General features: G+C 40.9%; 1 protein-coding gene across 1 annotated transcript; it reads left to right on the forward strand.

Moving 5' to 3' along the window:
- The first annotated feature begins 2,442 nt into the window (after window positions 1-2,442).
- LOC124284467 lies at window positions 2,443-6,173 on the forward strand. Its single transcript, XM_046720550.1, has 2 exons — window positions 2,443-3,402; window positions 4,188-6,173. The coding sequence occupies exons 1-2, from the start codon at window positions 2,443-2,445 to the stop codon at window positions 6,171-6,173; spliced, it is 2,946 nt and encodes a 981-aa protein (XP_046576506.1).
- The last annotated feature ends 6,040 nt before the right edge of the window (window positions 6,174-12,213 follow it).

Below are 12,213 nucleotides of genomic sequence, written 5' to 3' on the forward strand. Positions count from 1 at the left end.
ATGGAGTAAAGCACAAAGCTGTCTGGTATCTCAAGCTAACAAGGCAACATTATTTTCTGTAAATTGTTTTCAAAAAAAGATGGGAAGAGTAAATTGTAAAGACTTGTTTAAGATTTTTGACTGTATGGTTTTACCTATTTTGTGTTATGGGTCTGAGATTTGTGGTACTAACTATTGTAGCATCATTGAGTCTGTTCAGGTAAAATTTTGTAAATATTTCTTGAAAGTTGGTAAATCTACCTGTAATAACATGGCTCTTGGTGATTGTGGCAGACTTCCTCTACGAATTACTTATATGACTAAAGTAATGAAATACTGGTGCCACCTATTGTATATGCCTTATAATAGACTGCCAAAACATTGTTATAGTATGCTCAAGTCCTTAGATGATGTTGGCAGCACTACTTGGGCACCTTGTGTCAGAAATATTTTATTTAAGTATGGTTTTGGCTATGCATGGATCAGTCAGGATGTTGGCAATGTTGATTATTTTATATCCTTGTTTAAGCAGAGACTTTCTGTTAATCTTTAACAATGTTGGTTCACTTCAATTCAAAATTCTAATAAATGTTTTTATTACTCCCAATTTAAGACATTTTTAAATGTGGAAAGGTATTTAAATTCTGATATTCCTTTACATCTCGGATCTGCACTCTCTAAATTTAGATGTGGTAATTTTAATTTAGCTGTTGAAACTGGAAGATACAATAAAGTTAATTACAAAGAGATTATGTTTATTTTGTAAATTGGATGACAAAATTGTTATTGAAGACGAATTTCATGTACTCCTTAAGAGTGAACGTTTTTCAGATTTAAGGTTAAGATATATTCAGAAATATTTGACTGATTTTGGTCCAAATGCCAATTTTATTAACGTTATGAAAACACATAATGATTGTATCATAAGAGATGTCAGTATTTTTCTGTATCATGTACTTCAGCGCATTAGCAATGTTCCTCTTACACAGCATGTGCACTAAACTATCTATATCATATGCAAATGACTGTATGATGGGCCTGTGGCCTTTTACTAGAATAAACTTGTCTGTCTGTCTGTCTGTCTGTCACAATTAAACACAGATGATCACATGGTCAATGTTGACTCTCTTAAACACACTGGATCACATGGTCAATGTTGACTCTCTTAAACACACTGGATCACATGGTCAATGTTGACACATCTTAAACTCTGGATCACAAACACACTGGATCACATGGTCAATGTTGATTCTCTTAAACACACTCTTCAGCGATGACACACTGGATCACATGGTCAATGTTGACACAAACAAAACGTCATGGTGGATCACACGTTCCATGCTGACACTGACTCTCTTAAACACAGAGGATCACGGGTTCAATGTTGACTCTCTGAAACACACTGGATCACATGGTCAACGATGACACAACACTGGAACATGGTCAACGATGACTCTCTTAAACACGCGCTGGATCACATGTCGTGGATCTCATAAACACACTGGATCCATGGCTGACACTATTAAACACACTGGATCACATGGTCAAAGTTGGCACTCTGAAACACACTGGATCACATGGTCAACGATGACACAACAAAAACGTCGTGGATTATACGTTCCATGCTGACACTATCAAACGTCAACAAAAGCAACATTCTATCCAACGGGTAATGAGAGGTTAACGCGATATTGGTGATACAATGTCAATACCTTCCAAATTAACGCATTCACCAAAACTCATTGATGGTACTTGTTTCTGTTCATCCCTGTACCTTACACTACTAATACTTATTACAACCTCCAACGTCATAACCGCATATCTCGCGCGTCCTGCCTCGCATCGTTGACGTCCAGCACGTCGTCAGCCTCGGGGCACAAACATGGCGACTGACATAAAAGTGTCGTGAAAGTGATTTCTCTCATTAATCGACACTCGTGCGAAGTGTCAAGACTCGTTCTTACCTTTCGAAGAAGTTCCTCAGAAAGCCCGCAAGTAACATCAGTTTACCTGATTAAATAAGGTAAACATGGATCATGCTGACTGTTAATGCTTTGATTCAATGGGCGACGTTTGTTTTTCTTGCCGCTGAAAATATATTCTCATTACTTGTGGAAGGAGTTTCTTCTTAACATCGTCTTGATTTAACTTCTTTTAAACATTAATTAATCTTCTATCATTTTTGGGTAAGGTTTTTTTCCTGTTTACACAAGTTTTTTACATGTGCTCACTGGGCATTGTAACGCACTGTGATAATCAATTATTTGGCTTTGTGTGAGTCATTAAGTTGAGTTCTAATTCATTTTATATTGAAATGCTCTTAATTCTTTCATCCTCACGTAAGATGAATCAATAAATCACCTCTCAAGAAATACACTGTAAGTGACATCTTCCACAAACACAACTGTATGAAAACGTTTTGTTTATTTCATTTGACAGCGACCAGTGTCCCCGCGTACCATGATGCGCGTCGTCTACCCACACATCGTCTTCGTCATCTCCCTAGTAATGACGACAGTGGCAGACGAAATATCATTCACAGAAACCGAGAGGATCTACATTGAATATATGAATGAGAAATTCTGCGGGCAGGACCGCATGTGTTCGAAATCCAACGTAACAAACAGTGGATCTTGCCGCATCTGTCCAGGTTGCCACTGCGATGACCAGTGCGACAAATATGGCGACTGCTGTGCGGACAAAGCTCTGGAACATTTGGGAACCCCAAATTTTCACCCATCCCGATATAGATGCCATAGCAATGCCTTCAAACTCATCTATGACAAGAAAGCAGAGTTCGCTTTCCATTCAATCCAAAAATGTTCCATCACAACTGATGAGGAGCTGGTGAAGCTTTGCGAAAATCCGGACATGAACATCACTTCGTGGGTTCCTGTTGAGACAGAGACGGAGCTGTATCGGAACCAGTTCTGTGCTGAATGTAACGGTGCTACAGAGTACCGACTCTGGTCAATCAAAGCCCAGTGTACCCAGCTTGTCTGGTTGAGGCCTGGTATGACCTCCCAACAAATCATACAGACATTCATCGACGACATCGGTTGCGCCATCTTCCTGCACCCGCCAAAAGACACGAATATGAGGCCATGTTACACGCCCGTTGAGGAGATCACGTCGTCTTGTAACACCACAGGCAAATGGCAGGAATACAATGCCACAACAGAAAATAGCTGCCTTGGGTATTCCGCCCCGATTCACCTGTTCGGGAATACCTATCGGAATGTCTTCTGCTATATGTGTAACCATGGCGACCTTGACGATAACTTCCTGCCAATGCCCAGCTGTCCGTTCGACATGCCCTACCCCTTCTCTGTAGTGATGGATCCCGAGGCCATCAAGATGCTGCAGCATACGACAGCTCTGTCCTGTGAATGTCCAGCGGGAACAATATATAACAACAACACAGTAAGTACAAAATCTTTTCACATCCATAAGTAGGCTCTGCCTAAAGCAGAGAGGATTTACAAGTGTCTATCATGAGTATGCCTTAACGAATCACTGTTAAATAGTGAGGATACTAGGTGCTGGCATAAAAGATGGCATCAACTTAGCGTGAGAATGCTAAAATAAGTCCTTAAATGCCGCTTTGAGCAATATTTCTGTCGTGCCATGGCGTGTCACCTTGGTAGTTTAGGGGAAGGCAATACTTGACGAATATTTCTGCACGGGTCATTCTAGAAGTCATATAAATGGATACATCTTTCTGACTGTACCTGGACATTTTGGAAAAGAAAACATTATTATAACCACAGCCCTGACGAATGTGTCCCCCATCTCTAAGACATTTGTAGAAGAAACCAAATATATTATATATAGTCCTCTACAATAGAACCACCAAATAGGTATATTCTCCCGAAGTTCCAAGGTAATGCATAGAAACAAGGACTTTGGACGTTTCTGTTAACCTTTGTCCTATAAGGCTACCCTAATGTATGGAATGAAGGAACTATTCATTTTCATTTCGCCAAACCTATATATTGACCAACCTGAATACATTGATATAATAAACAGCGATGCCAAAGGAACCGGTTCAACGTGCTCTGAATACCTGAATTTTTATTAGATTTATGTGATTGTCATTTCATTTATTTCAAAATGAAAGACAAGATTTTGTTCTTGATAATCCTCAAAAACCATGAAATACACAGTTTAAAGATATGTTGATATAAGATGTGTATACTGCATTGCAGGAGGAGTGTCGCCAGATACAGTGCACGGGGGACCGCATCCTCAGAGATGACACCTGCTTCTCAGTCATCAGGTCGGCGAAAGGAATGGTGTACTACACAGAGGTACTCCTCAGACCCACGGCAAGCCTCGTGGTGAACGACAACATCGAGACGTGGTTGACCACCACTGCAGGCCAACTCAAGGACCACCTTAAACCAGTGCTGGGCATTGATTCATTCGGATTTGGACTTTTTCGATTCAAGGCTCATGTCAATAGAGAGTCGGAAACTTCTCCCAGCAGAGTTGAGTACATTTCTGTCCACACAACATTCCTGATCAACTGGGAGAGCGAGATTGACGAGATGGAATCCAAACTTCTGAAACTGCGTGAATCGGTTTGGTCAGTGAAACTTGGCGTCTCTAATGTCACATTCATGGCGGAGCCGGTTTGGACAGATCCTGATGACAACACCACCTACCCAAGGCTCACTACCGATACCTTAGACGAGAAAACATATATCTACACCCTTGACGTCGGTAGGATCATCGACTTCACAAAGAACAACAAGCCTCTTTACGTCGCAGCCACTCTACAGTGTCCCAGAGTGAAGGTCTTCCAAGATGTCGATTACACATATGATGAGGTCACTAACACAATGCAACGTGTTGGCTCCAATGAAACCATTGATATCAGTCAATTTGAACCTTCCACTAATCACACTGGTTATGTCTGTTACACGGCGATATTTGACAATGGAACAACCTGCGGAGGATCTGTAACCCTTTCGTCAACCAGCGTGTCCTCGGGAACTCTCTTCTACGTTTCGATGGTATGTCTGACTCTCACCCTCATCTGCCTCCTGCTGACATTCGTCGTTTACTGCATCTACAAACCATTGAGGACTCTTCCTGGTAAGAACAGAATGGGACTCGTCTTCACACTGCTAGTAGCTCTATTGCTGTACACACTGGGCAGTGCAAGAATTGAACAACCGAAGATGTGCATGGTGACTGGAATAGTAACGCATTTCTTCCTTCTGAGTTCCTTCACGTGGATGTCCATCTGTACAGTCCACATGTACGTCGTCTTCAAGAACCTCCTCCTATCACGACATGCCAGTTACAGCAACAGAAAAAGATACGTCCTATACGTCTTCGTCAGCATTATCATCCCTGGTGCAATCGTTGCTGGAACCGTGGCGGTCAACCATAGGCTGAGTAATGGTCAGGACATGGGGTATGGGTCAAGCATTTGCTATGTGTCCAACTTTTACTCTGTACTTTTCGCAGTCGGGGTCCCTGTTGCTATCATCATGGCTATCAATGGGGGTCTTTTCGTGGCAACAGCTCTTACCATGAGGAAACTGGCCAAGGAACAGCTTGAGCTGAAGAGCAAGAAGTCTAGCATCAGTCTGTATGCACAGCTTTCCATTCTGACAGGAATCACCTGGTTCTTTGCTCTTGTGTCTGTTCTGGTGGACTCAGAGATCTATAAGTACATTTTCGTAATATTATGCGTTGTTAAGGGCTTATATATTTTCGTCTCGTTCGTGTGTACAAAGAGGGTCTTCGACTTAATGAGGGGATGCTGCACGGGCAGATCACTACTTGAGTCAAGTTCCATGGTGACTGATGACATTAAAATGACATTCAATGGAAAAGGACATGGCATTGAGGAACTTGACGACGACAAAGCGACAGACTACGCATCCATTAAAGAAATGAGAGATCACGAAGAGTCTGAGGTCGCCAGTCAGGACGGCGTCGACAACGACATGTACAATACAATCGGGGCTTACAAAGATGACGACGATGCTTCGAGACGTATTTCCGATTGTGATACATTGAAAGTCAATTCCTCTTGTCGTGGTGCCGCCGATACTGAACACGTCGTTGACATGCACACACCCGCTGGTGACGATGACCATTACGGACTTTTGATGAATTCAACAACTAAGGAGATTCGTAATCCTTGTAATGTTATGTTTAACCCTGTGTTTCAGTAAGACGTTCGCATTTTAATACATGCGAAAGACTCTCAGTGATTTCAGACACTCCTTGGCATTATTACTGTGTTTGCCATTGCCATACAATTCTGTGCTCCTTTTACGTTTTGTTTTTTCTATATTCATACTTTATTGTTTGTAGTGTACATAATAAAGGGTTTTGTAAGAAAATGCTAATTAAAGCAACTTGTTTTCATGTGTATGTTGCAAGAAAAAACATATATTTCGGGATGTGTATGTTGGGTAACAGACAAACTTGACAGGACTCCTGTTTTATCATTTGAATCAAGGCTCATGTTCATTCTGTAAAGAGCGAGTTCTTTTAACAATACCACGGCAATAGCCTTATCCAGAAACCAAAGATTACTTGGTGAAATGCCTTGTTCGATATGATTAGGGACCGTATATAATCTCTGTGTGTGAGGGATATTAAGGGGGTCACCCATTTTGTTCTGGGGAGGTAGGGGGGTCAGCAATGTTGTACATAAAAATATGTAAATATTATGCTTAAAAATTATGGGAAGGTGGGGGCATTGATTTTGTACATGACATGCGGGGGGTCCACTTACTTTGTACATGTAATTTAGGGGGGGGAGCATTCACATTGAACATGCTTCTTTATGTACATTTTTCTCTTGACTGAATACTGAGCACCAGCTTTGTGAAGATATACGTAATACTTTGCACAAACCGACGCTTTAACGGGTAGAGCTTCGAACAAAAAAGCCACTAAGCTCTTTCCTTATTCATAAAAATCTATGCCAAAAGCAGACTCCATTTTGTCCACTGTCAATATCATGAGAATCCGTTTATTAATCACTGTTGGCGAGACCAGGGCCCTGTTTCACAAAGCTATCGTAGAGCTACGACTGTCGCAAGTCTAAGGGGCGGTGGGGTAGCCTAGTAGTAAGAGCGTTTCCTCGTCACGCAGAAACCCCGGGTTCGATTCCCCCCATGGGTACAATGTGTTAAGCCCATTTCTTGTGTCCCCCGCCGTGATATTGCTGGAATATTGCTAAAAGCGACGTAAAACTTAACGCCACTAGGCTACCCCATCGCCCGAAAAAATATGAAAGACCCCCACAACGCCAGACTAAAATATCCCCAGTGAAGTGAAATATGAGCACAGTGTTTTAGGTTAAAGTTGTTTCGAAACTATTTACAATTACATCCCAAATGCAAACCTTAAGCAGATGAATTGCACGGGGATCATGCATTAAATTGCTGAAAAGCATGTGCAAATATCGTGCATTTATTGAACTCATGACAATAATCTTTTCAACGTTACGCATTTGTTTACAACACATCAGGTTATGTGTAAACAGTACCTTGAAACAGTATGGAATATTTTGCAAAATCTAGTTTAGGACAGTTTACTGAAGTAAGTGGCTACATTTACCCTAGTGAGTCTTAAAGGTCACATGCAACGTAAAGTACAACTTTGCAGATTCTGATACCTTTCGGTATCATCAAAAATGCAAATTCAACTTATTAAGTTGAAAAATAACGTGCGAAATCGTAGTTCAAACGATTCACTAATTTTCCCCCAGCGTTTGGGGGGAATTCAAGTGGTTTCAACAGCTGGGCTGTGCTCATAGCACGTGCGCAGTGAAATAGGCTCGCGCAACTTGGAAGCGGGTTGTCCGGTGAATACTCAGTGAAGGCTTTGGTGTGAGCTATTTTTCTAATGTTTTGTTGATATCTCACAGGCGCGAGCTTTTTTATATGTTCTGAAAGTAAATTAACTATTTATATAATTTCATTTGTCTATTTCACCACACGTTCTCCTTACCGAGTCACTTTCTCAGTTCGATACTTAAAAGCAATGTCATTATTTAGCGTTGACACAATTTCTAAATGTGATATAAATATGTCGTTGTCACAGACAAAACTCAATGTCTTGTTTTATTGACACCTGTGTGTCTGCCTGTCTGCTAATGACCATATTCAATACACAACTGCGAACACTGACCACATGCAATTTGAACTTAACACCAATCAGGCTATACACCATAAACAAAATGCATTGATTTATGGCCCGAGTTCGGTCTCTGTCACATTATGTAATTACACAGACAGGCAGGTGTGATACTTGTACACATGGCATGTTATGATGTCTGTTGATTGCAAAATGTTATACCACAAAAAATGAGCATGTATTTACAAAACCCAACATCTCTATATATACACACACAATGAGCCGTGAGGGCGTCTGCAAATGAACCAGCCGTTACACTTGAGTGCACACCCACCCGCTCTGACTGGGTTCGGTATCCCGGCTGCTTCGTTTCTTGGGAAGTAAATCCAAGTACACAATATTGCACTTTTGATTAGCGATTGTAGGCTTATAATTTTGTTTATATGTTTTTTCATAACCAGCAATGTATATTATATGTCATGAATAAGTGATAATTGTGTTTTAATTATGTTTGATTTTTTTGTTGCATGTGACCTTTAACTTTTGATGGGTATTATATAAAACCAAATAGATCGTCAGACCGCGTGGGAAATACGCAGCATGTCGGAAAGAGCACGTGAAATCTCCAGAGAAAGCACGCAAGATCGTCGTCAGAGAAAACACACGAGAAACCCATATGTACCGTATATTTGAATTTCTCACTGTTCGTCGCTCTATCCCCATAAAAAAAACAATTTGTAGGGCTGGGACGGGTCCAAATTTTCTACCCGGGTACCCCACCCCCTATTACCCTACCCTACCCGGATATCCGTTTTGTTAATTCCTGACATCAAATTTGTAAGCAATATATTCTTCAGCTCGGAGACAATTTCAAGTTTATCTAATATCTTATCCACGCATTATATTCAAAACAGGTGACTGCACAATTATGTCTAAATCTTCAAAGACAATACAACCTTTTTATCATGAAAGAATAACATATTACATACTTTAATCTATTAGTCACATGATCGTAACGGGTCCGGGTCTGAGACGGATACCCGGGTCCAACTCATTACCCACCCGTCCCAGCCCTAACAATTAGGCAACATAGGTCTGATAATATCAAAATGACCACATATGTCTTTTACGATTTATTAAACAATCGCATACTGCTATATCAGATTTAAGGGACCGTTCATAATTTATGGCTAGGGTGGTTTATGATGATCTTAAGGGGGGGTCACCCATTTTGTTCTGGGGAGGTAGGGGGTTCACCAATTTTGTACGTTTCTAGGGGGGTCAGCAATTTTGTACATAAAAATATTAAAAAATTATGCTTTAAAAATATGGAAAGGGGGAGGGGGGTCAATGATTTTGTACATGACATGCGGGGGTCACCTACTTTTTTGGGGGGTGGGTGTCATTCACATTGTACATGCTTCTCCATAAAAATCATCATCACACACACACACACACACACACACAGCCATAAATTATGAACGGTCCCTAAGTACTCGGGATTATTTTTACCCAAGACAAGTACACCCTTCCTTCTTTGCGCGGCATTTAGAATTTGAACCCAACGTTCTGATAGGTTTCTTGTATGTATCGATTGGAGGGACTAGTCTTCTTGGAGGTGAGGTGGGGTGAAATTGGGTTTAACGTCGTGTTTGAGAATATTTCGCTCATATGACGACGTGCATGTGTATGTGCGGCTGCTTGTACTAGCCCATACTTAAGCTGGTTTTATAGTGCTAGCCCACTGAGATACCATGCCGCAGTGAAGCATGAATACCCCACTCAGACACATTATACTGACTCCGAGCCGACCAGTCCTTGATGTACCCATTTATGCCGAGCGCCAGGCAGGGACCAAAAAGTACCATATTTTAACGACTTTTGGTATGACGCGGTCGCGATATCGAACCCGCGACCTTCCGCTCTCCGGCGGTAGTCTTCTTGGAGGTTACGGAAAGGGACAAGTGTTTAACATGGATACCCCACCCAGCAACAACGGCCCTTTTTGCCGAGTACCAGATAGCCTAACAAGTACCATCTGTTGGTCGTGGCTGTGGGGTTGAACCAATGATTTTACACTGTCCAGCAGATGTATCAATTATTCCACGGTTAATGTCCCTGTCAGGAAATACTTGTAGTAGTTGGTGTTAGGAAGTTCATTACTGCCAAGACAACCTTTTTGTGAAGGTTCTCATACATTCAGAAGTGATGTGATGTTTACCAAGACATCTACACAGTTCAGTCCTGAGCCAAGCAGCAAGTTTAAATGTTTAGCTCAGCGTTCGAAATACCCGCCTGCCTGACCGATCGGGACGGGTTATTTTCAACAGGAACTGCCAGATTCTCAAATTCACCTGCCCGACGGTCGGGTTAAAATTTAGACATGTATATGAAGACATTCATCATATTTCAGGGTAATAAATCATTATTAATTCACTCGTAAAAACAAATGATGCATTCCAATTGGATGATAAACTACGTTGTTTGTCAAACCTAAATTATTGGCAGGCGGGTAAGTTTTGGTCAGGGCTGGCAAGTTTTACATCTAACCAGCCCAATGGTTTGGCTGAAATTCTTGGGAGTTTCATACCCTGTTTATCTGCTCAATTCAGTTCAGCAGAGGCATTTTGATGTGTTAATTTCAGCCTCAGAAGAAAGAAACATGCTGTGGCTTAGATTGAGCTGCACAGGTTACTTTCACAACAACAAATGAGTGAGTGAGTTAGTTGGGTTTTACACCCCATTAACCAGTATTCCAGCAATATCACAGTGGGGGACACCAGAAATGGGCTTCACACAATGTACCCATGTGGGGAATCGAAGCTGGGCCCTCCACGTGACGAGCGAACACTTTAACCATTAGGCTACCTCACTGCCCCACAACAATAAATGGATATCAAAACAGAACCATCATTACCAAAGAATGTAGTCAGTTTTAAGCGACTTTTCACATTATTTCAGCTTAATCACAGCTAAATGTGGCAGGAAAGACAAAGTGAAGCAGGTTCCAAATGTTTACTTTGTAAAACACATGATCAGTATTGTGCTGACATACCAAGAATATTAATCTGGATGAACAAGGATTCATCCTCCAAATCAACTTTCTGAACACAATCAGTAGGACTCCAGTACAACCACAGAGTGTGTGAGTGGGTATGGTTTTATACCACCTTTAACGATATTCAGCAATATTGTACCACGGTGGGGAATTGAACCTCGAATTCTGGTGTGATGACCAAACACTTTATCCACTCAGCTACACTACCGCCAGTAGAGCAACAGAAAACAACATCCCATTGACAAAACAAGAAAAGTACAATATCTTGTAAAGATAACTCAAATTTTTATTTACAGATGATACATGATAAATACCACGAGACTACAGAGTGTGATGGTTTATACAATGTAAGAATGATTTCTGTGATTCCGTCCAAAATGAACTGCCCATGTACAGCAGGGAGATTGACATAGCTGTGCTGCCAAGAGGCTTCACATACATATCCCAACATATATATACACACAGAAACTGAAACAACCACCAGTGTGTTTAAATGCTCACATGAAAATTGCAATCAACATCAATGGCTTTGGTCAGTAGGATTCCTTTCATTCATGTAAAACGCCAACATTAATTGATACTTCTACACAAGATGAGACATTGACATGTGTCAGTGGTTGGTTTTGCCCATGTATGTATTGATTTCTTACATGAAACACACATGAACTTATAATGATCAGAAATATGTTAACAAATCTAACCTGCACACAAGTATAGCAGAAACTAAACAATATTTCTTAGCAAACATACGTGGAATTCCAGACTATGTTTTCAGGTATCTACAATAAAGAGTCCAATCTTTACTACTCTGTGTACAAGTGGGGATGATTTAGAAGCTCTACAGTAACCATTTCCACCTCCAAAAAGCCTGGCAAACACTTAGTTTCATCTTTATAGTGTTCGGGAATACATGACAAAACGTTTAAAGCCAGCAAATTGACAATCAGTAATCCCAAATCAATTTGATAAATTCATCATAGTCCGGTTTACTGGTGTAAAATCAGACTGCGACTCTTAAATTATGTATTTGAAAATTAATCATTGAAAAATGAACTCTGAAAAAT

The sequence above is a fragment of the Haliotis rubra genome, unplaced genomic scaffold (assembly GCF_003918875.1).
Source record: "Haliotis rubra isolate DU_JTF1 unplaced genomic scaffold, ASM391887v1 Scf337, whole genome shotgun sequence".
Taxonomy (NCBI): domain Eukaryota; kingdom Metazoa; phylum Mollusca; class Gastropoda; order Lepetellida; family Haliotidae; genus Haliotis; species Haliotis rubra.